This window comes from Podarcis muralis, chromosome 3 (assembly GCF_964188315.1).
Source record: "Podarcis muralis chromosome 3, rPodMur119.hap1.1, whole genome shotgun sequence".
Lineage (NCBI taxonomy): Eukaryota > Metazoa > Chordata > Lepidosauria > Squamata > Lacertidae > Podarcis > Podarcis muralis.
The window spans coordinates 50,162,677-50,188,102 of NC_135657.1; the positions used below are offsets into that span (position 1 = coordinate 50,162,677).

General features: G+C 40.9%; 1 protein-coding gene, 1 long non-coding RNA gene and 1 pseudogene across 8 annotated transcripts in view; 2 read left to right on the forward strand and 1 right to left on the reverse strand.

Annotated features, from left to right (window-relative positions):
* Positions 1-25,426, forward strand: part of RPS6KA2 (ribosomal protein S6 kinase A2) — a 172,564-nt gene that overhangs the window by 141,284 nt on the left and 5,854 nt on the right. For all 3 annotated transcript variants that reach the window (XM_077925835.1, XM_077925836.1, XM_028723880.2), the window contains 12 exons: positions 256-326; positions 1,119-1,207; positions 4,976-5,040; positions 11,264-11,366; positions 13,571-13,701; positions 15,582-15,707; positions 17,883-17,972; positions 19,476-19,634; positions 20,295-20,456; positions 23,175-23,251; positions 24,355-24,472; positions 25,144-25,281. In XM_077925835.1, coding sequence (XP_077781961.1) covers positions 256-326; positions 1,119-1,207; positions 4,976-5,040; positions 11,264-11,366; positions 13,571-13,701; positions 15,582-15,707; positions 17,883-17,972; positions 19,476-19,634; positions 20,295-20,456; positions 23,175-23,251; positions 24,355-24,472; positions 25,144-25,281 — 1,329 coding nt within the window. The remainder of the gene's footprint in view (positions 1-255; positions 327-1,118; positions 1,208-4,975; positions 5,041-11,263; positions 11,367-13,570; positions 13,702-15,581; positions 15,708-17,882; positions 17,973-19,475; positions 19,635-20,294; positions 20,457-23,174; positions 23,252-24,354; positions 24,473-25,143; positions 25,282-25,426) is intronic.
* LOC114594330 (uncharacterized) overlaps positions 1-25,426 on the reverse strand; it is a 34,774-nt gene that overhangs the window by 638 nt on the left and 8,710 nt on the right. For 3 of the 5 annotated variants that reach the window (XR_013392204.1, XR_013392202.1, XR_013392205.1), the window contains exons 3-6: positions 15,654-15,735; positions 13,560-13,713; positions 10,290-10,587; positions 7,687-9,916 (exon numbers count right to left, since the gene is read on the reverse strand). This is a non-coding gene — a long non-coding RNA (uncharacterized LOC114594330). Of the gene's footprint in view, positions 1-1,645; positions 1,811-3,713; positions 3,828-7,686; positions 9,917-10,289; positions 10,588-11,419; positions 12,640-13,559; positions 13,714-15,653; positions 15,736-25,426 lie in introns of those variants that run through there. The other 2 variants (XR_013392203.1, XR_003705959.2) reach the window with 2 other exon arrangements.
* Positions 17,675-17,844, forward strand: LOC144327360 (U4 spliceosomal RNA; annotated as a pseudogene).

The window sequence follows — 25,426 nt, forward strand, 5'->3', positions numbered from 1 at the left end:
GCATCTCGTAAACTAGGGAACTAAAAGAATTTGGGGGGGGGAGGGTGGAAAGAAGGCAAACAAAAGAGGCAAAATGATTTAGGGGTTAAGGGCTCTGACCATAGAGTTTGGACTTCCCTTGGGGGCTCTTTGAGGTAGGGTCTATGACACCAATTGCAATGATCACCAGGACTTCTGCCAAGAACACCACACCACTACTTGCAATGCTTATGCACTTAGGTCTTTATTTAGCTTTCTGCTCTCCTCCTTTTACAGTTTGAAATGTTGACAGGGTCGTTGCCATTCCAGGGGAAAGACAGAAAGGAGACAATGGCTCTCATTCTCAAGTGAGTAGTAAGCTCCAACTTGTTTGTTGACGTAAAACGTGTATTCCTTTGCTTGGAATAGACAAAGTTTGCTTGGCTGTAGAGGCGGGGGAGAAATTTGATTCAGCTTTCATTTAAAGACGAACCTACCAATTCTGAAATAATCTGTGAACAGTCAGACCATTGGCACATCTGCTTCAGTACTGCCTATATGGATTGGCAGCAGTTCTCCAGGATTTCAGATTGGTCCCTCCCAGCCCTATCTGGAGATGTTGGGGATTGAACCTGGGACCTTCTGCATGCAAAGCAGATGTCCCACCACTGTGCTGTGGTACAGCCCTTTCTATACGTGAGCTAGTAGTAGGGTAAATAAAATAAATAGCTGGGAGCTCTAGATCAGTAATCTGCAACTATATCAGACCCCAACCTGCAACATGGCATCCAAATTAAATTATTTATTGTGTGTGTCCATTTTTCTCCTATTCCTGCTAGGGTGACTAGATGCAAAGGAGGGCAGAGTTCCTGCCATTTTATATTTAAAAGGGGGAATTACACACTTCCCATAGCCATTGTGAAGAAGAATAAGCATGGTAAAGACTATGAGGAAAGAATTAAAGAAATGTTTAATAGAGTCAGTGTTATGGAACATTCTTTATCCAATATGCCTCGAGATTACTTTGGGGAACTCTATATATTTTCCCATACATATTTCCTCTGCACATCTGTATTTATTTCCACTGCTAAATATGTGTGTGATCTTTTTAGACATTTCTGAAAAGTCCTCCTACATTTTAAAAGTTTCTTTTCTTTCAGAGCCAAGCTAGGAATGCCACAGTTTTTGAGCACAGAAGCTCAGAGTTTGCTTCGAGCTCTTTTCAAGAGGAATCCATCCAACAGATTAGGTATGGGGATTCATTTCGTTTCTGGTCTGTGATAAATTCAGCGATAGATTACAATCAAATGTTAATCTGTAGTTTGTTTTCCTTGTCACTTAATTTTGATTTGTTCTCATGTAAATGGCGTAGTTGAACAATGTGCTGGGAAGAGATGCAAGGTGATGGAGCTTTAATTAAATATGTGTTTTGGGCTTTTAATATGGATTGCACAAATTGTTGAAGAATTGGTTTAATAATGGCAATTAGTCATGATAGCTACGTGTTGTCTACACATACCGAAACAGATGCTAGTTATTTCTTTCCTTATAGGAGTATTTCTAAACAGCCAGCTCATACAGAAACAATACAGCAGTGATGTACAATATAAGCATTAAAACATCAAAGAATAATAAAATTATAGAATACTGAACAAATGACCAATACTGAATCAAATTAATTCCACACCCACCCACTCTTCAGCCGATGTCACTTGTGATGCCATCTAATGAGTCACAGAGCAGAGGTAAATCCTGAGTTGGCTGTGCATGCCTGTTCCCAGTCCAGAAGGGGAGAACATAGTCAAAGTAGCAGGATTTTCCAAGACGTTTGCATCAAAAGCCCTGATAAAACCTAGGAAAAAAATATTTTAGCAGTGCCTTGCAAGGTCCCAACTTCAGGACTTCAAAGCACCTCGAACCTTTGTGACATTCCATGATTGACAGGTGAGTAGCCCCGCCCACATCTAAAACTTGGCCCGCAAGGCTGATTCTGATAAGAATCTGGTGCGTGGAAACAATTAAGTTCCCTACCCAGCTCTCATAGGGACGCGGGTGGCACTGTGGGTTAAACCACAGAGCCTAGGACTTGCCGATCAGAAGTTCGGTGGTTCGAATCCCAGCGACAGGTTGAGCTCCCATTGCTTGGTCCCTGCTCCAGCCAACCTAGCAGTTTGAAAGCACATCAAAGTGCAAGTAGATAAATAGGTACCGCTCCGGCGGGAAGGTAAACGGCGTTTCCGTGTGCTGCTCTGGTTCGCCAGAAGTGGCTTAGTCATGCTGGCCACATGACCCGGAAGCTGTACGTTGGCTCCCTCGGCTAATAAAGCGAGATGAGCGCCGCAACCCCAGAGTTGGCCACGACTGAACCTACTTTTACCTTTACCTTACCCAGCTCTCACCAACTTTCAATGCCCTCTTTTTATGTGCTAGTCTCTTGCAGTAAAAATCACCACAGTCAGTGTCTTGTGGCATTTTAAAGATTAACCACATTCTTTATGGCATAAGCTTATGCCATAATCAATTTGTTAATCTTGAAGGGGCCGCAACACACACACACACACACACACACACACACACACACACACTGCTTGCAAGAAACTTAAGCAGAAAGGGGGGGAAATACTATAGGGAAAAGAAAAAGTGAACCTTTGTCTCTTGTAAGATTGGCCTCAGGATTATTTTTTGTAAAATTACCTAATTACCCAGTTGATTAAGGAGTTCACTGACAGCAGCATCCCAGGGGATTATGGCATCTAATTAAATTTCTTTTAGAGAGCCGAACACAGGACAGCAAGTGCAGATAGATGTGAAAACCTGCTACCGTGTCTAAGCTACATTACCAGCTTTCTGACTTGGATTCCAAATAAACATGTAAAGCTAAATTAAGTACATAATTTGATCCAATCAGAGCCGAAAAGGAAATCGGAGAGGAAAAGGAAAGATGGTTTTCCTCCGCATTGCATCCCTAGCTGCTCAACTGCTTGAGGTGGCGTGACGAAGGCTGACTATATAGAGCATTTGATATCACACCCACCAGTCTCTCCAGTAGCGTTCTAACAGGCAGTTGTTAACTGGATTCTTGGCAGCCTGATGTGATTGCCATCTGGCTGAGCTATAGGTCTTGCATTTCTATTGATATGTAGCTGAGGAGGAAGGAAACTCTCAGATTTTGTTTGCTGGAGCTGCTACAAATACTAATATAATCTTTAAGGTAAAAGTTTTTTTTTCATAATGCACGCATGTCAGCTGCTACAGGCCATGAAAGGAAGCTTAAGTTTCTGGGATGTCACTCTGAAGACTGAAGTAAAAAGATATTCCTTTGCAGTTAGGCTGGCCTTGGATGGACTGATCCCACGGAGCTATCCTTAATGCTGTCCATAATCTTAGCCTGTGTCTTCATTCTTTTTAAAGGCATTCACCCAGTGTTTCCCCCTAGGGATGTTTATCAACTTAATCAAACAGTGAGATACACGTAGAAAATATTCCAATGGAATTTAAGGCTCATGTAGATTCCTTCCTGGCCCCCCATACTAACAGTATTGTATAGGTATATTTATATACCTTTTTGTACCCAAAGGCCCCCAAACAGCATATTACATACTACAAAAGAAATATACTACAAAAGTGCAATGTAGTGCAATCGTAAGACATCCCAATCTTGCCTTGACCATGAACTTAGATGGCCTTAGGCAGGGCAAACTCTCTTACCCTTCATCCTTCCCCCTTTCCTATGTAGGATAATAATACTCACTAACCTTTTAGGGGTGTTACAAGACTTGCAACTAGCTAATGCATGTGAAGTGCTTTCAATACTTGAAAGTGCCGGGCAAATGCTCCTGCTTCTGCTATTATCACCACCATTGACCGATCTAAAAAAAAATGCATGTAACTTTCATTGTGCATCTATCATGTATTTCCACATACAAAGCCACCAATTATCCTCTCAGGTCCTGCATTGATTCCACATAGTAGATTCAGTTCCCTTCCAGGAGTCCTTTAGATACAGTGCAGAAGGTTCCATAACTGGCTGAGGCTGGACTTGGGTCCCATCAGTGATGCAAGAGGACGTTGTCCCTTGCACCAGCAGTTGGTGTCTGGAGCTGGATCCCGTAAGTCTCTGCCTCAGCCATAGCATTGCACTGAAAAATGTTTCATATGATCATTCACACTTGTTACAGGTAGCACTGGGGTCAGATTCTGACAATGAACATTCAGAAGATGGTTAAATAAAGGAAGATTGATGATGTGGTTGAAATGCTTGCTTTGAGTGCGTAGGCGACCTACGCTTCATAAAAGTATTTGCGTTTTTGGCCTGCCAGTGTGATTCTTTCTCTGCCCACTTATTTAACTACAGCTTCTACAGAAAACCATTTGTTCTTTTCAAGTCCGCCTATAGAATTTTAACTAGTAGTCTTTCCAGGAATTACTTTGATTAGATGTTGCTGTTCAAGCACTACATAAGTGGTAAAGCACTAACTTAAAGCATAAGAAGTTATTGACAGTGAAGGGGTCAATTACGTTAGCAGGAAACAGAAGGCGAGGGCAGAATGATTCTGTTCCTCTTACTACTACTATTATTATTGTTATTTTTAAACTCTGGTGTACAGTACTACAGCTGAAAATAAATGCTGTATACTATTTGTGTTGGTGAGAGCCCCTTGGGACATGCATTGTTTCACAGTTCCTCTGAGGCCAACTTAGCACAATTGATGCCTCAAATAGCAACCATGGAACACAAACAGCAGCACTAAAATCCATCATTGGGCGGCCCCAACTAAAGAAGAAGAAGAAGAAGCCCGCTGGAATTTAAGTGCTCACATAAAAGAAGGCAAAGAAGGGACCAGACAAACCTTACTTGAAAGCCTGTTTTGGAACCACAACCAGAAAGCCGCCTCTCTTGCCCGTACCAGCCACAAATCTCTTGCTGGGGTTGGGGAGACAGTGAGAAGGTCCTCTTGGTTAGAAATGATGTTCATTTTACATCCTCTTTATTATCTCTCTTTCATTGCTTTGGCAGGTGCTGGCCTTGATGGAGTTGAAGAAATTAAGCGGCATCCTTTTTTTGCTACTATAGACTGGAATGTAAGTAATTCACATGATTGTCTTGTCTGACTAGTTAGATGTGCAGCCCAAATCCAGGATTTTTCCTTGCTCAGAACAACCTGACTCCAGGACTGCTTCCCCAGTGTGTTTGCAAGCAGGAATGCAATCCTGCATAGAGCAACTCTTTTGAACAAAAAACAAAAACCTCAACAGCTGGATTGTCTCCTACCTGTGCATTTGCACCACAGACCTCCCTACCACATCGCCCCTCTCCTACTTCACAGTGAATCAGCTGTCAGGAGATCAAGTGACTGCCACTGACCCCCAACACCATCCACTACTGTCTACTGCCCAATTTTGGCTACACTAAAATTCTGGGTACCTGAACTGTTTTCTGTGGGGCAATAATCACTCCTCCACTAAGAGAGGCCAAAACTGTCTAGACAGTACACATATCACTCTAACCTTCTCTTTCTCTAATAGGCTAGATCTGCTTTTGTAGATGTCAGTCACTGCTACAATTCATTCATTGCCTCAAAATACAGAAAGGCTCAAGTCCTCTTCTTTCTCATAAAACAGATGAGAATAGTGCCTGCATGTTTTGCTTTATATCACAGGTAGGGATCTGAAGGGCCGGGGGGGGGGGCACAGCAAAATTCAGGTGAAAAAAAACACTTGAGGACAAGCAAGAGCAGTATATATTTCTGCCTCTTGGAGGGCATTGCCATTGTCATAAGAGAAGAAAAAAAGGATCCAGTGTCTTCTTTGCTTGTGGCCTTCCTCTTGCTGGCATGGTTGGAGCATCTGTTTCTGTCCTCTTGTCTAGTTTAGAACTACATAATTTTGTTTCCATCCAATCTGTGCTTCTGCAAATTTGTTGGGTCCAAGATTTAAAGGCAGACATGTAAGTGATGATAGCACTGCTTCTGCATTTGACTAGATTACGAAACAAGCAGCACCCTTAGGGCTTGTTGTTGGAAAGTACAGAATGTTGCAGAGTACAGAACATCTTCAGGTATTTGGCCAAGGAACACAGTCTGGGATTCTGCCAATTATAACCCTCCTGCAACACCATTGCAAGGCCCTCGCACAGCACAACCTCTGACTCATCTTACTTCTTTCCTACTTCAGATTCCTCCACCTTCTGCAGCATGAGAAAGAAATTGGTCTATTTTTGGAAATACTCACATCAAATCAAGCAATAAATTGACATGTGGATGGGTGGAATTTTCAATCAGGCCAAACCTTTGGTTTTTAGAGGTCCATGATAAATGTGATGGCAAATATAAAAAAACAGGAATGGTTAGCTTAGAGGAAGAGACCAACTGAATTTCTTGTAGTGTTCATTGAGTCTTGTCTCCCCTCCCCTTTTCCTCAACTCTTTTTATGTCAACTTGTCATTGTGGAGGACTGGAGAAGACAGTAATTTTTAGAAGAAGTAATGATTTGTTTTACTATAATATCGATAGTTTCTGCTATCAATTTCTGCTATTCTTTTTTATTATAACATTGATAGTTTCTGATAGTTATGCCTGCTTCTCATAAACTGGCAAAACCAAAAATATGCTATGTTCCTTACAATTCAGCAGCTTGTAATGCCACTTGTAATAAAAACTTAAAATATTTATTTATTAAATTTCTAGACCACCCTTCTTCTGAGCATCACAGGGCAGTTTACAAAATAAAAACTCACAAATACTCAACATAACAACAAACAAAACAATAACCCACACAGTTTAAAAGGCCATAGATTACTTAATTAGCCAAAGGCCTATGAGAAGAGGAAGGTTTTTTTTCCTGGTGCCTAAAATATAATTCAATTTGTAATTATTGTTTGAGTAAACTGTACTTAATATACCAAAAATATATTCTGTGGTAAACCAAGTTATACATAATGTATTTTATGTTCCTAAAGTAACAAAGTGACTTGTAATATGTAGAGAGTACTTTTTTAAAATAGAAAGTATGGCATTTTTGCCAATTAATTCTGTTCTTTTCTGAAACCTCTAACAGGGGGAAAACACCAAGTCCACCCCCTCTCCCAACCTGGTTTCAAAATTTCTTAGAAATTTACCGTACATTTCTAATCTCAAGTTATACAACTGCTAGACAGCTACTTTTTAATGAAAGAAAGCTACACATCTGGGGGCTGTGGATCATCTGGGAAGGGGACTGCTCCCCCCCCCAGACACCAATGAATAAATGTAATTGAAATGTGAGAGACTAATTTCCACATAATGAGCATATAGTTCAGATATAGTTTTTCTGGATTCAACCCAACATAATTATGCATGGGATTTTAATGTTACTATTTCAGCCTGGTTGTCTAAGGCTGTTCATCCTAGCCATAGACTGGCAACGCCACTATTTGCAAGGGACATTTCAGGGGCGGGTGGGGGTTGAGTGTAGCTTTTAAAAGCCCAGTAGCAGCAGATGGTCTGTTTGACTTGATGGTTTTCTGAATATGAACCAGCATGAGTTCTGAACGGAAGCTAGTCCTTGATGTCTTATAATGATGCTTCCAGCTGCTGAAAACGCCTTTGTGGCTAGAGAAGAGGAATAGAGCTAATGCAGGTGCTTTGTTCTCATCGCTGTTATTACTGGGAAAGGTCAGCAATGAGCTCAGTTTTGTTCCATGATCACACACTTTTTAGTCTTTCTTATACCCATTCAGCACACATGGTATGAATATTGATATATTTTATTTATGGAGAAGAAAAACTTCCTTACATTCGCTGCTGGATATGATCCAAAGTATTCAGACTGCTTTTCATTAAATACTAATAAGAAAAGTAAAGACAGTCTAATTACCTATGCCACATTATTCTTATAATATTTTCCCTTCACATTTGATGGAAGCATTGTTTCGGAATAAAAACACCACACCACAGTTCCCATTACTAATTATAAGTAGGTATTTCAGGCTGCCAACTAATTAAATGTTCTGTATTTTAAAAAGCAAATCATTTAATAAAAATAGCTATTAAATATTACAAATATACACCTTGTATTTTGAGAATGTCTCAACAGACATTTATATCCCACCTTTTCTCCAGACATGGACTCAAGGCACAGATAAAATACAAAAGGGTAAAACATATAAAAGATACAGTAATGATTAAAACAATTTAAAAAACAACATTATCACTGGACATTGCACTCACCAGCTCAAATCCCATTAAAATCTAGAGCTACAAGTGTTTCTCTCCCACCTTCCAAGTCCTTATGCACCCCAGCTTGGCCTAATAATAAACTTCTGGTTGTTAATTACTCTGCCTTAATTGCATCCAGCCAGGGTGAGTCTGCATTGTGGCATCTCCTCTACGGGAATAAAGCAACAGTTTTGGAAATGTCCAGTTAAAAAAATTAAGATGTGCTGAAGCTGCCCCTTGTCTTGTGAGGTCACCCTGCCTACAACAACTTCATTACTTGTCGTCATCCATCCTCTGTGTATATGGACCAGCAGAGGCTGAAGACTCACAAACAGAGTGGTCAGATGCCGTTGATGAATTCATCTGACCGTTAAACAAAGCCACTCGGCCATCATTGCCCCCAAGGGCAAAGACTCCAAAGGAAAAGGGTTTTGTTTTTATCCAGTTCTTCTGCCTAAGAAATATATTCATCAAAAACATCAACTGAAGTTAAAAATAGAAATGAGCTATGTGTGCCTATTAACATAGAAATGGAAAAGTGATTCATAGATCTAAAGTGATGCCCTTTTTTGGTATCTCCTGACAGTATCGCTTTGTCAGTGCAACGGTTCAGACTTGATAATGTTCCCGAAGATAATTCATCCCTGTGTCTACTTACTGGATTGTGTGTTCATGTTCCCGTGTAGCAAGTGTATAATAGTTCAGGGAAATCATTCCTTCATCCCTGTGCAGAGCAGCTTTTTCGCGTTGCTGTGCGTCACTAGCTGTAGTGCTGCCTTTCTATTTCTGGAAGGTATCTGGAGATCAGCTCAGTTTCTCATCAAAGTCATTAGCTCTGTGAATACATTCAAATAGTCTGGAAATGGACAATCTTAGAGAAGGGTTCATAAGACTGTGCCTGTTCTCTCTCCCCTCTCCCCGTTGGAACTTGTGCACCTGAGCCCTTTGGACAAGCATTTGTTCTGGATTGATGGAACATACATTACAAACATGGAACATACAAATGGCTCATTCAGTGCACTATTTGGACAAAGGTGCATATGCACCTCTGTGAACAGGTTTCCATTAACGAATGGAACACGGTCAGCAGGTGGAATCTTCTGCCGTCATCCCCATGCAATCATTTCTATGCTGTGTGAACATCTGCACCGTGCTATTCATTGCAGGAAATGACTAAATAATGCTTAATTCAATTAAATGAGTGCCCTTCCAGATGATGACTGCCAGATGCATATAGAACGTGTGTTTACATCTGCCTCTCTCATTTTTCTACCTATTTTTAAAAAGGAAATTCTGTTACACAAAGCATTCATATCTTCACAAATAATGGCAATGATGCTTAACATGTGACTCATGGTCACTTCCTTATTCTTCTTCGTGGTACGTTATATGGATCCCAGGAGAACGAGTCCTCTGTTAAGTTTACGTTGAAGTCCTGGGCAGAGTTATTGGAAACACACAACAGCAGCAAGAAGCAAAGCTCTGTGCGAGGAAATGTGTAAAAGAGAGTTTGAGAAAGCAACGTTGCAAATGGCATCAGAATCTAGTCAAAACAAAGAAAACTGTGACAGGAATATTGGCCTGATATGAAACAATATCAATAAGTGCAACAAACAAGTGGAGGAAGTTGGAATCAAAGATGAATTTAAAAAATTAACTTTCTGAGAGATAAACAGACACCCCATACTCCTCTTCCATTTTAAATATGTGTTCACAAGTCTGCTTTGAAGCATTTTTAAAATCAACTTTTAAACAACTCTTACCTCATTCACCCAAGAGGGACACGGGTGGCGCTGTGGGTAAAACCTCAGCGCCTAGGACTTGCCGATCGCATGGTCGGCGGTTCGAATCCCCGCGGTGGGGTGCGCTCCCGCTGCTCGGTCCCAGCGCCTGCCAACCTAGCAGTTCGAAAGCACTCCCGGGTGCAAGTAGATAAATAGGGACCGCTTACCAGCGGGAAGGTAAACGGCGTTCCGTGTGCTGCGCTGGCTCGCCAGATGCAGCTTGTCACACTGGCCACGTGATCCGGAAGTGTCTGCGGACAGCGCTGGCTCCCGGCCTATAGAGTGAGATGAGCGCACAACCCTAGAGTCTGGCAAGACTGGCCCGAACGGGCAGGGGTACCTTTACCTTTACCTCATTCACCACATTAGGATTTGCAGTGCCTATCTATTTCCTGCACATGGATCACCCATTGACTCTCTCTCTCTCTCTCTGCCTTTTTCTTGCACAATATAAACAAATAAACAGCCCCTCACATTCTTGAGTGTGATTACATGTGGCATCAAACAGATGGTTGCTTGCTTGCTTGTCACAGTCTTCACAGTGCCAGTCACTTGTTAAGGAGTGAAAGGGCTTACTGCAGACCTCCACGTTGCCTTTTCCCTCCTCTAGTACGTAGTCTGCAGTGTTAAAGCTGGCCATCTGCCTGGCACTGTGCAAAGAGACAAACACGTGTCAGCTCTGTGTGCAAGGAGCTGCACTTTGAACCCTTACCTCATTTGTCCTCACAGCAATTTTGTGTAAGGTAAATCAGTTATCGTTCCCATTTAAAGCAAGACTCCACCCAGGGCTGACAATCCCAGAAACCCCTTAGTGGTTGTTTTCATACATTGCATCATGGCACATTATGACACAAATACCGGTACCTCATTTGACTTGTGTGATACTGCTAAGCATAGAGTAAATAGATGTTTAGGTAATAGAATATTTCAAGGGTGATCTTCCCACCTTTTCCTAGGCTTAGCACTGAACATAATTTCCTAAACACAAGATGCAATGTGTGTATTACAATACCACCCTATGCATGTATACTTGAAAGTATGGCCCATTGTGTTCAATAGGGCTTATTCCCAGGTAAGTGTGTATAGGACTGTAGCATGAGCGTAGCCAGGATTTATTTTTTGTGGGGGTAGGCTTTACGTTGGGGGGGGCAGAACTGAGTTATCTGTGATACAATTGGTCAGTTAAGTATTTTTATTTATTTACTTGCCCTCCCTGGCTACATCTGTGGACTGTAGCCTAAAATATCTTTCCTGTGTTTTTGTTCTTTTATGTATCTTGTTGGCAATTATTTTAATCCATCATTTGTGGTGGTGGTTGTTTTGCAGAAGTTGTACAGGAAAGAAATCATGCCGCCTTTTAAACCTGCTGTGGGACGGCCAGAGGACACCTTTCATTTCGACCCTGAATTCACTTCACGGACACCAACAGGTAACCAGGAATAGCAGCAAAAGAAATAAAATAAACAAAATCGAGGGAAAAGATCATTATGATTTTTTTTTATTCAATCTATGAATCACTTCCCGTAAAGTATCTTGAAGCGATGTCACATTAAAAACAACAGCAATAAAAGGATTTTTTTTATTCCATATGCAGAAACAAAAACAATTCCATATGTAAAAAGAATCCCATATACAAACCATTTAAAACAAGTTCATATGCAAAAATCAGTTTCAAATCCAGTACATATACAACATGGGATAGGGCTGGCCGGTAGTCTTGTAGGTTCTTAATGCAAACCATGAAATTTAATGCTGACACAGAATGTCTAGCTATATTTTAAAAGAAGCCTTCCTCCCCTTTCTTAATCCACAGCTAGACACCCCTCTTTTGAAACAATAAAAATAACTTTCTATGAACATTATGACCAGGTGATCCTGGGGGGAAAGGATGCCAATCCAGATAGTTTTTCATACAGTTTTTACTTAGTTCTCTGTAACTTAAATTTTCTGGCTTTTCCAAGAGCCCAATAATCAGTTATACAGATACATTGTTCTTCCACAGGTGTCTCCTGCATTATATATACTATAACACCACAGCTTCCTATGGCAACTAGACTACACATCGCTGGAAATATTAGAGCTCTAAGCAAAACCTAATAAAACACCAGCCTTTTTTCCCCTTCCAGATTTGCAGCAAGGCGAGGGGTGCAGATGAGTGAGAGAGTGTTATGCTTTGACCCACCCTATTCATATCTTCTGTTTCCTCCCCGCATAAGATTCTGACATATAGTAATAGCACCTCAGAAATGGCTCCTTTCTGTCCCAAGCTAAAACAAAATTAGCTCATTCACTGCAGAGTTCTCAAATTGCTGTAGTCAGTCATCGCTCTTATAACTTGAGGCAATTTCTCAGTTATAGAGATCAGGTTAGTGTGAGCTTTTGCATTTCTCTGGCAGTGTGGTTGCTGCTGCAGCAATGTTCCTTTCTATGCCTCCAGCATTTTGTGAAATGACCAGATTACATGGAAGGAGTCCATACTGTGATATTTTCCCACACCAGTTCGGCTCTATAAAATCTGGAGTAATACTAGCATGGACAGAAACTGTAGTATGGACAAGAATTTCCAACACACTTGCATCTATTCAGAAATCCAGGGAAACAGGAAAGTGGTAAAGTCTTCAGGTGATTGGATGACATAGGCTAGGTTCACATTACCGGATTAAAATGCAGCTCCGTTCTTTTCCCCCCAATTCAGTTGGAAGCTGATTTAGAGAGAAACACATCAGAATGTACTATTTCATTTAAAAATGACAAGAAAGGTGTAGCTTTTGGTTAACATCATGTGTACACTGTTTCCCGAACCAGCAAGAGTAAACAAGGGTGTGTGCACAGCCACAAACTGCCATCTCCCATCCCGGCTAACTGACTGCCTAAATAAATGGCTGCTTGGTCATCACTTTTCACCTTCAGTTTGTGTCCACACTGGTGCAAATCAACAGATTGGCTCAGGCTTCTTCAAACTTGGCTCTCCAGATGTTTTGAGACTACAATTCCCATCATCCCTGACCACTGGTCCTGCTAGCTTGGGATCATGGGAGTTGTAGGCCATAAACATCTGGAGGGCCAAGTTTGAGGAAGCCTGGATTAACTGGATATCAATTGTGTACTGTTGTGGTGCAAACCAGTTCTGCAATCTGCACAGCAGAAAAAAGAAGAAAATTGTTCAATAACCAGTGTTCTAGCATCTAAAGCTTAAAGGAGAGTTGCTGGCATGGGCTCATCTTGCAATATGCTGCTCCCAATTCTAAAAGTAATTTTGTACCTCGGCTCCTCATCCCACCATTCACTATGTTCACACTGCCACTCCTGAAAATACAGAGACAGCTTTATGTTTATGTAAAGGTGGACTGGGAAGAGTTTGCATGCTCCGGCAGAGTGAGGCAGGTGCCCCAGGTAGGAGATGCTCACAGGTGAGGAGCAGACAGAGCTGTGTGTGCCACACATTTGGTCCTGCACCCGCTAAGGTAGCCTGCTGTCAGCTGGGTCAACTTTTTAATCTGGAGTTGTTTCTTTACAGCATTGGTAGGACCTGCATTGTAGCACTCTAATTTCCTGAAGGAAATATTGTACTCTCTTTGTATTGGCTTTGGAATCCCCAATCGTCCCTTGAATCATATCTCACCTCCTCTGCAGATTCCCCAGGCGTCCCTCCAAGTGCCAACGCTCATAATCTCTTCAGGGGATTCAGCTTCGTTGCATCCAACTTGGTGCAGGAGCCTCCACAGCAAGATGTCCACAAAATCACAGTTCACCCCATTGTCCAGGTAAGGCTGCATCTGGTGAAAGTGTCTATGGTCACTGGAGGCTGATGGCAGTCTGCCATATTTGCAAATATCCAGGGTGAACACAGTTGACCCTTACTAATGTTAGACACAAGCCCAAAGCACAATATTTTTCACAGGCTGGACATTCGTGTTAGGCCTATTCCTTAGTCTTGTATACATTTTCCTGATTGTGATAGTCCTATTGACAGAAATCATGATGCAAGTTGAAATCATAAATGCAATCTCAAGAAGCTAGCAGTACTCTGTTAGGTTTTCTTCTTAGTCACTAGGAACCCAGACTTCTACCTGAAATGCTGTGGTGCTTGCCTGCCTTCAGTGTGATGTTTTTGCATGTATGCAATATATAATGACACTTTCATTAGCCAAATTTGGTAGAATTATTAAACACCAGAAAAATGGCAGGCAATGTTTATATGGAAGGAGAACTTGCAGATTGCAAGGACCCCTGAGAAGCTCAGTGCTTCTCTTTCATGTTCTGCACAGAGACCTATTGGATGCCCCTGCAGGCAAGCCTCTCAGCATCAAGAATGACAAGTAGGCAGCGCAGCAGTGTCTTCAAGTGTTTTGTGCCATAGGATTAAAGGGCAGCAATTCACTTATATGAGAGAGAGAAAGAAAGAAAGAGATTTCAAGGGTGCTTTGGGGAAAGAACAAACTGGTTTCCTCCAGCCATTAAAAATTAAGCCCACTCCTATATACTCCTATATACAGCTCTCAAAAAGCCCCCTGTTATAATTCAAACCACAGTAAACAGATAAACCCATAACTAGAAAAAAGTTTAAAAGTATTGAAAACCTGGCAGAACAAAATGTCTTCATTACTTCCCTAAAGGACAAGAGGTAAGGGGCTAGTCTAATCTCTCTTGTGAGGGAGTTCCACAATTAAGGCACTACCACCAAAAAGTCCCAACCAATTGCACCTGCTTTGGGAGAGGACCACAGTGCAGAGCCACCAACAATGTTTGCAGCTGATGGTTAGATTCATGCAGGAGGGTCAATCCTCCAAATGTCTTCAGAGCCCTGCCCTGAGTTCTGTTTCTTAGATGTACAGTGGTACCTCGGGTTAAGAACTTAATTCGTTCCAGAGGTCCGTTCTTAACCTGAAACGGTTCTTAACCTGAGGTGCGCTTTCGCTAATGGGGCCTCCTGCTGGCGTGCGATTTCCGTTCTTATCCTGGGGCACAGTTCTTAACCTGGAGCAACCACTTCCTGGTTAGCGGAATTTGTAACCCAAAGTGTCTGTAACCTGAAGCATCTGTAACTCGAGGTACCACTGTAATTGAAAGTGAGGTAATTTCTCTAGGTAATAGTAGCTGCTATTGTTCCAGGTGGCTAATATAGGAAACTAGAACTCTTCCAGGCATGCATTATTATATGCGCGTGTTTTAATTCCTTCCTCTGGTAATGAGATGCTTGTATTAAAACACCCAGAGAGCAATGTATTTTTTTTTTTAAATGACACTGATGTATTTTTTTTTTTAAATGTTATAGCATCATTTACAGCATAATCTCATTTATGTTTGCTTAGAACAGAGAGGGGAAACTCATTGCTCTCCCAATGTTGGTCTCCAACTCTCATCAGCCCGACATGGTCAATGGTCAAGGATGATGGAAGTTGAAATCCAACATTGGGAGGATCCAGAGTTCCTCATCCCTAACTTAGAAGAAAATCCCACTGAGAATTCAGCTCAGTGGGATTAATTTCAAGTGAGTGTGCAAACGGTCACAGTTTTAACTGGACTGGCATAAATTAAGAACTGAGTTCTGCTGAGGCTTTTAGTTTTCAGCTCTGTTTGGTCTTCTGTTGGATACTGCCATAAGACCTGCCTTCTTATGCTACCGTTTTGTTTTCCTCTATAGCAGTTACATGGGAACAATATTCACTTTACAGATGGTTATGAAATCAAGGAGGACATTGGTGTTGGCTCTTACTCAGTATGCAAGAGGTGTGTACACAAATCCACAGAAGCAGAGTTTGCCGTGAAGGTAAGACATCACTTTGTCACGCTGTCATCTGCAGAATTTTAATGGCTTGAGGCAAGAAGAAGAAATTTATTATAAGCAAGTGATCATATACACATTTGGAACTTTCACACTCATTCTCAGGGAAACTTTATCCATTCACTGTTAGCAGAATCATTTGCAAAGAAGCAATGATGTAACAACCAGCAAATAATATTACATCTTCAAACATGTACATACTGGGTTTCCAGTTCCTGTATGTCTTTGTATTTCTTGTGCTCGTTAATTTGTATCTTTTTCTTTTTTCTTTTCTTGTAGCTGAGTCTTCTCCTTCTACCACTGCTATATTTTGTTGATTCAGAGGTGGGAAACTTGCATAGCACTGAAAGCCTCAGTTGAAATATATCATGGAAAGCCACAACTAATTTGCATTTGCATGCATCTAAGGCTGTTTGCATATTGTTTTCCCTACATATTTTATTTGACATTATTCAGTAGTATTTAATGGACCACCTGCCATGGTATAAACCTGCCAAGGTCTTTAACTTGAAGCACAGAGATGCTGCTTATCAGGCTTTTCCTCACAGTGGAATTGCTCTCTATCCCCTTGATCATTTTGGTCCCCCTATTCTGAACCTTTTCCAACTCTATAATATCCTTTTTGAGGTGAGGTGACCAGAACTGCACACAGTATTCCAAAAGTGGTCTCACCATAGATTTGTATAATGGCATTATGGTATATTGCACTATCTGGGATCCAAGTTTATCATAAGAGTTAATTTAGCCCAACTGATAGATGCTTTGTGAATTGCTTAATTAAAGGGCTTAATGTTCAAATGCCCAGAGTGCTAATAGCAGTACAATTGAAGGCTTGTGTTATGAATGCTGAGTCAATGAATAGTGGAAGTGACTGAACCAATAGTGCCTGCAGATATTGTGGCACACTCTGTACTAATGGCCATGCTGCTCAAAGTGTGTGTGTGTGTGTGTGTGTGTGTGTGTGTGTGTATGTGTGTTTCTCCTTTATCTCTTTCCAAAATAGTGATTATTCCAATGTTATGGAAAAGTTAATCATAGCACGAATGAATTGCTGAAGCTAATCAAGCTTAACTGTGCAAAAAAAGAAAAGATCCCCTAGAAACAGTTAAAATCATAATACCTCTCATCTGAGGGGGGAAATAGAATTATGCCATGTTCTTTTAAAATAATGCTAGCAATACCACAGTAATTTTCTTACAACAGTGGTAATTTAGCATCAGAAAAAACAACAAAAGCAGATTAAAAACCACACAAAGACTTATTTTTAGGAGAGGTATTTAAATTGAACCCCATGTATTTCATAGCAGCAAAGACCTCCAGTATTTTTACTCAGTATTAATATTACAGATTAATTAATTTTAGACAAAACTGCCACTTTAAAATTCCTGCATTGTATGGCTGTTAATGCTCTTCCCACCCTTGGACTTTATATTTATATGACACATAGTTAGTGGATCTGCTATTTCTTACAGAGTGACTTGAATATGAAATGACGCACAAAATTTACAAATGAATTCTTTATACCCCCCCAAAAAAAATGCATTTCACTGTGGATAGTATCTTGCATCCCACACATATGCCCTAAAAATACAAGGCGGGATCCAAAAGGACCTTGTCACAATCTAGGCACTTCTATTCCTATAACGGACTCCACCATAATTTCTCCTCTCCATTCGCAGCCCCAGTACCCTATCCCACACCATTTGGGTGGAGGGTGGGGAAATCTTGCTTCTGGAGTGGAGTTCAATTTGTGGTTTATTGGAAGCAAACCATTGTATCCTAACACATGTTGTACCGAATAGAATAGTTTAAGCAACGTAACCCGCCACCTCTTTCTCTATGTTTCACCTGTACAATTGACATCTATTTGTTGTTAGTAGCTACGAAGATTTCCTCCCCCCTTTACGATTTGCTGTTTTTAGTTATTCCGCTTAACCAATGCATTGATGCGTCTCAATGAGTCCGTGGCAGCATTGTAACCAATGAGGTTAATCCGAGGCTCAGTTATTGCTAATTGAAATTTTAGTGTGCTGATGCACTGTATGTCTCCATTTCTTTGAAGCTCTTCTTTTGAGTAAACACACAAAGGAGTCTTATGAATGTTAGCTACACCTTCACTTGAATACAACACCTAATTACCATTGAATCCTTTTCTTCTAGATCATTGATAAAAGCAAAAGGGACCCCTCTGAAGAAATTGAGATTCTTCTGAGATATGGACAGCACCCAAACATCATCACTCTTAAAGATGTAAGTGGTCTCTCAAGTCACCAAACTGATCCACAGAAAAATATGAACAGCTGGTTGTAGACAGTGGTGTGAAGCCAATTCCAGCTACATTTTGTGCATATATGACTCAGTGGAGATTTGAGTTTGGTTAAATGTATTCATGTTACTTGTAGGAAAATAAGTTTTTATTACTGGTGACTCAGTTACACTAGATTCCAGGGGAGAGGCCATAAAGTAAAGGTTTAAATAAATAAAATCAGGAACTCTGAGATGCAACGACTTTGATGTTCACATGGAGCTTCTAGGTGGTTTGAAAATAACCAAAACCACAACGGTCAAACTAGACAATCAGCAATGTGTTGTCGAGATTTCTGACTGCACTTAGTTACTATCTTGCAAACATCAACATGGTAGGTTCCTGAGGAGTCTAAAGAAGAAACAAGTGGCTTCTTCACCAATGTGCAATAGGGAGAAGCAGAATGGGCTATGTGCTTTAGAGGCTACTTCTGCTACTGTTTCCCACCAAGTTAATCACGTATATTTACATCTCCAAACGATGGAGGGGATATGCAGCATCTTTCCAGCAAGCAGGAAGGGGCAGGGCAACCATTCTATACAACCATCAGTCAGGTAGAGCCTAGAACTGGACACTAGTTCTCTCTTTAAATTATCCACCCAACATATTGCCATTGGGAGTATGTATTGTGATTATTATAGATAGGATTGGTTTATATACTCCCTTTGGTAAAAATTGGTTTTCCCTCATCTTTTTCCCCCCAGAGGCTAATGTGCTTTAAGGGACACGGGTGGCTCTGTGGGTTAAACCACAGAGCCTAGGGCTTGCCAATCAGAAGGTCGGTGGTTCGAAACCCTTCAATGGGGTGAGCTCCCATTGGTCGGTCCCTGCGCCTGCCAACCTAGCGGTTCGAAAGCATGCAGTGCAAGTACATAAATAGGTACTGCTCCGATGGAAAAGTAAACGGCGTTTCCGTGCAATGCTCTGGTTCACCAGAAGCAGCTTAGTCATGCTGGCCACATGACCCAGAAGCTGTACGCCAGCTCCCTCGGCCAGTAAAGCGAGACGAGTGCCGCAACCCCAGAGTCATCCACGACTGGACCTAATGATCAGAGGTCCGTTTACCTTTACCTTTAATGCGCTTTATAGTGTTGCTGCTTTCTCCTGTTACAATCAGCACTTTAATTCTATTTTTTCACTATGGATTCACGCATGTTATGATGATTATTTATTTATTTAAAAATGCTGCCATTGGGAGGTTGGGTTTTAGGAGGACCTTCTCTAAACACCACCGCCAAGCATCAAGTGAAAGAGGAATCTCCTCCATCTACTGTTTCCTATTCAGCTACTTTAGCTTCCATTATCTTCTGGTAAAACCTTGTGCTGGAACATTGACAGTGCCCACAAGACATTTACATCCTTAGGGGGGAAGGGCAATAAATGAAATAAATAAATGGATGGATGGAGAATTTTGAATCACACACCTGATTGCTTTTCTGCGCGTATAGGTCTATGATGATGGGAAATATGTATACCTTGTGATGGAGCTGATGCGAGGAGGGGAACTCTTAGATCGAATACTTCGGCAGAAGTGCTTCTCAGAACGAGAGGCCAGTGCTGTCCTTTGTACCATTACCAAGACAGTCAACTATTTGCATTCCCAGGGAGTAAGTACAATTTCTTCTGCTTTCTAAAAATGTTATCTTTATTTTATTTCTTATTTGGGCATTACCCTAAATGGATTCCAAAATGTGCATAAACTTGTAAGTTACTAATTTACAATTGAAGAACATGCCTGTAGAATAAGGAATGCCATATCAAAGATATCACACTTGGATATTACCTTCCATACCAAAGAGCTAATCCTTATTACTTTCCTTAAACCCATAGGGTATAATAGACTTTATCACAAACATTTATATCTGGACTTGCCTCACTATTTTATATGGCGGGGGGGGGGGGTATATATTTAACCCTATGGGAAGAGGAGGCAGACAACATAGCCAATCTGAAATCAAATGGCCCTGTGTGTGTTCTTTGTGAATACTAATTTAGTGAATACTATTTAGTGAAAATTTGTAACATTTCAGAAGACCAGAGGTAAATAGAAAAGAATTATCAAATTTATTTGGTTTACAACTAAAATGCAACTCTATGTACATTATCATTTGGTAAATGTTAGCATTAGCAAGGCATGACACCAAATGCCAAAACAAACTTCAAATGGTAAATCTTGAGAATTTCCAGCTGCCAACACAAACCAAATTTGACATTTATCGTTGCAACAGCTACTTCACTTTATATAACAGTTTTTCCTTTCTTTGCAGGTTGTTCACCGAGATCTGAAACCTAGTAATATTCTTTACATGGATGAGTCAGGTAACCCTGACTCCATCAGGATCTGTGATTTTGGATTTGCTAAACAACTGAGAGCTGAGAATGGCCTGTTAATGACACCATGTTATACAGCCAATTTTGTAGCACCTGAGGTACATAGCAGAGTGATCCCTGTTCCAGCAACTGTAACATCATATCCCATATTTACATCATGGTTCGAGAGGCAAAAGAAGCTTTAGACTGGCCTCTCAGTTGCTTTTGATACTATAGTCCATGCCATTTTCCTTGAGCATCATATTTTCTGATGTTTTTATTGCTTTTTGCCTGATTTGTCTCCGAAGGTGACATGTGAAAAGGCAAGCTCAAACCCATGGGAGTCTGCATGTGGCATTCCACAGGACTCAGGGCTCTTGCCTGGCAAACATGCAAACCAGGATGTGGTGTGGAGTGGTGTAAATCGGCTGGATGAAGGTTCAGGGTGCAAAAAACTGTTAGAGGAAGAGTTAGACCCCTTTTCCCTTTTCCTCTTTGTAAGAAATGCCACAGCAGTTTTGGCAAGCAGCTTTTGAAACATTTTCTTCTCTAATATCCTGAAGTTCACCTCCAACTTCGCTCTGACCCCAGACTCCCTTGCCACTGAAACATTTGTCCAATTAAATTGAATGTTAGGAAAGCAGCCAGAGGGAATGGCAAAGGCGAAATAACATGTCTGCTTACATTAGTCTTCTCTGTTTTACTTGGAAACCATTGATTTTCTTTTAGTAGACGGCAATGTAATAATTACAACATGAACTATCGTGGATTGTTAAGGATATCTGAGAGGAGGAATTGGCCTGCCATCTAGTGGGAACAAATGCAGGAAAACAAACCATGAATCACAAAGGCTGTTAATCTCATGTCAGTGTGCAAATTATTTTATTTTCCAGTTTTCATCCAAGCCTAGGTGGGCTTTATCTGTGGTCTTATAGACTGCTGGGGAAGACATTCCAGATCTAGTGCCAGGTAGCACTCACCATACTTTTTAGGTTTTGGCCCAGCATAGGGAGAATTTTATGTGTAATCATCAAACATGCAGCTACATGCTGTGCTGTATTTTCAGTCTCAAAGTCTCATTTGATAATAACCATTCTAGCTTACATGATTAGGACTCCCACAGGCAGTTTCATGCTATCAGTATATAATAAATGCCAAAACCATACTATTGCTTTGTTTCAAAATCCATAGTGACTTTACATGAAGTCATAGCAATTTATTTCTGAAACACATTTCTGATCAATGAAACTAATTCTTGAAAAACAGTATTTCATCATTAACTGTTAAAAGTAATTGTCTGCATAATGTTATAGTTGGTTACATTTTGAAAACTTGATTTGTTTGGAACAAATATGGGAATGAACAACTGCCTCTGTGGCACAACAAGACACACACATTCATCATATGTGACAGTTAGGGATGGAAGGAGCTGTCAGTTTTCGTTCTCTCTGTTTCTCATTTTCCCAATAATAAATTCAATTTTCCACATTACTTCAGCAACTTACAATTTATTTTTATTCTTTTAAAAACAACCCTCATGAAAATTATTCAGCAAATTTCTCTTAATAAATCCATGTTTGTTTGCAGTTTTGACTAATGTACACATTTTTGCAAACAATTTCTCCTAATAGAATGCATTTTTACTGTTATTTGAATGCTATTTTTCCCTAGTATATCCATTTTTATTCTCACTTCTCCCTAACATGCATTTTGTAAACGCTCAGTTGAATCACTGCATCACAAAATTCAAATAAGTGTGAATTTGGAAGGATGACTGTATTTCAGTTCTCATGTTGCTTTGGAAAGTGTGAATTTAATAAATTCAGCTTTAAATGTGAACTGAATTGAACTTCTCAATGAAGCCTCATGACAGTGCACACATGCATAACATATATGCTTATTTTGTATGGTAGTGATAACCGTTCTGTAAGAATAAAGCCATGTGTGAAACAGATTTAAATAAGCTTCTGGGAAGATGCCATGCTCTAAATGCTATGGATCCTTTGTTTATGATCAACTGATCAAAATTTGGTGTTGTAAGGGACAAATCTATTCTCTGGATAGTGGTCTGGAAGTGGGGCAGGTTTTGTTTGTTGGTTTTGCACAAATCAACCACCCAACAGCACCATCAAACACTAAGGCCCAAGTGATGAAATAAAAAGAAGCATGTAGCCTTAAATTGTGCAATTGCTCTATCACTTTTGAAAACCTAATTCTTATTCCTATGGGCAAAAGCAACCATTCATTGAATATACTGCTGCAGTCTTCAGGGCTGCATTCTTCAGGTGGAGATCCTAGTTCTCTGCTATGAGTTGGCCATCACTGGCATCAGTTTTCTCTCTCCTTTGGTATATTTTCTGCCTTTTGAGGATGCAGGAGTCAAGAATACATAGTGACAAAACCAGACTGTGTAATGAAATACAGTCGTACCTCTTTCTGTTCTGGAAGTCCGTTTGACTTCCAAAACATTTGGAAACCAAAGCGCGGCTTCTGGTTCGCTGCAGGACGCTCCTGCAGCCAATCGGAAGCCGCAGAAGCCGCACCAGACGTTCGGGTTCCAAAGAACGTTCGCAAACCAGAACACTCACTTCCGGGTTTGCGGCGTTCAGGAGCCAAAACGTTCGTCTGGCAAGGCGTTCAGGATCCAAGGTATGACTGTAGTTTATTTCCTCAACTTGCATTGTTAGATCTCCTTGTACAATTATTTCCCTGTCCAAGGTGACCACTCTTTCCAACAAGTTCAAGCAAATGTGAACAAGCCACTATCATAAATTTCTTGGCAGTTCCAAAAAGAGTTTTATAACCTCGTTCTTCTACTTCTGTTCTCCTTTCCACAGGTCCTGAAACGGCAAGGCTATGATGCAGCCTGTGATATCTGGAGCTTAGGGATTCTGTTGTACACCATGTTAGCAGGGTAGGTGCAAGGCCTTCCTAGTATCTTTGCACAAGTTGGAAGTCTTCTCCATGGGCTACTGCAGTGGCAGCCAAGTTTCCCCCTGGAGGTAACCAGTGCCAAGCATCACCCAAGGAGCTCCTTTTTGCTGTTATTTATTGCAAAGAACAATCAAAATTGGGATTTTACACAAAGTCTGCTGAACAAATGGGATGCCTTCCTTGTAAACAGCAATTGTATGAATGACTTTTTAAAAGTAAATTGCAAGCAACGGTGACCCAATCCAAATTGGGAGCTCAATCCAGAGCAGGGTTAAAGCATCTGGTCCCCAACAACCGGGTCCCATGCTGAAACAGGGATCCCACACTGCCATTTACTTGTAAAAAGCAATTCACACAATTGCTAATTGCATGACAAGCATCTCATCTATTTCAGCTTCTAAAATGAGGTCTTGTTCTGCTTTCTTTTTTGCTTTAAAAATAAAAGTTGACACTTTCCTAAGTCTCAGGCCACATGCTAAACTATGCATTCAAAGTACATTTCCCCCTCAAAGAATCCTGGGAACTGTAGCTTATTAAGGTGCTGGGAACTGTAGCTCTGTAAGGGGTGTACCAATCCCAGCATTATTGAGGTGGGGGGGGGGGATATGCTTTGAATATACTTTTAAAGTATAGTGTGTATGCAGATTCACCCCCACCCCACCCCATTGTGCTAGATCTCAATTATTTGTCCTGCTAAGGGGTTAGCTCCTTACTACTTAGGTTTTTAAAAAATAAAATAAAAAATTAACCAAAACATTCTCCATTTGCAAGGAAGATAAATAAAGGGGGACATTTTGGAGGGAGGAACACCCTTCCCCCCCCCCTTTGGATGATGTTTTGTTATGACTGACACAGTTCAAAAGAGGTGTCGTACAGTTGTGTCCATGAAAATGAAGGGCCTCATCTCACAATTGGTGTTGTTACTTTAGTTAATTATGTTAATCATTTTCATCAATAATGCTGTTATTTCTTCAGAGGGTGAGGCCTGATTAAAAGTTTTATACAAGCCGAACCTATTATTATGCTCTGGTAACTCTGCATTGTGCAAACACCTCTTTAAAATACCCGCTTGTGGCTCAACAGATTCACTCCTTTTGCAAATGGGCCAGATGATACCCCAGAGGAGATTCTGGCCAGAATTGGCAGTGGAAAGTATGCACTTACAGGAGGAAACTGGGATTCAATATCTGACGCTGCTAAGGTAAGCAGATAACATATTTTTAGGTTGGCCTCCAAGGCTGTTTGTGGCTCAAAAACGTATCAAAATTGTTTTCAGACACATATTTTGAAAGAAAAGTTATTTAGAAATGTCTACTTCCATACAATTTTTTGTATTTGTTTTTAAAACCATAGATTAAAACAGAAACGGATAGAATGGACTTATGGGTGAATGAATGTGAAGGTAACATGGACCAGATGTAGGGATTGGGATTCACCCATCCCAATCCTTAGTACATGAGAAAAGGAGACTGTTTCAAATGTCTAATTACGTTGCCTAATTACAGTAGGTTGGGAAGTCTTACGCTGAAAACCTGCTTCCCCAAAAGCCTAAAAGTCAACACTGAGATTGCTGTTTCACATACACATTTCCAAGACAACATCCTAGAGAGTTTTGGTGTGTGGGGTTGTGGCAGTATGCCTTTCCCTGCCCCACCTCATACCCCACTCCAGCAACCTACCGTGGAACTTTGTTTGGCTACATTCAAGGGGCACAGGACCAGTTCTCAGATGATGAGTTCCTAGTGGCATTTTCCATTCCAGTATTCCATATTTTGAAACTGCCACCATTACCCAGCCTTTAAAATGGAAATCCTCATGGGGAAAAGAAAACAAAATCACAAGTTTTCTTCTCCTCTAATTTCTTTTTAACAGGATATTGTGTCAAAGATGCTTCACGTAGACCCGCATCAGCGCTTGACAGCAGCCTTGGTTCTAAGGCACCCGTGGATAGTAAATGGGGAATATCTATCCCAGAATCAGCTCAGCCGACAGGATGTTCACCTGGTAAAGGTAAGTCCAAATGAAGCTGCTTTGTATTCTTGCATACAGAAAAGGAGAGTGATGGCCCTAGAGCAGTGTGGTCCAACATGTGTCCCTCAACACCTTTTTGGGGTGGCCCTTGGCAACATTTGACGCCTCCCAGCCTTTAGGCTGC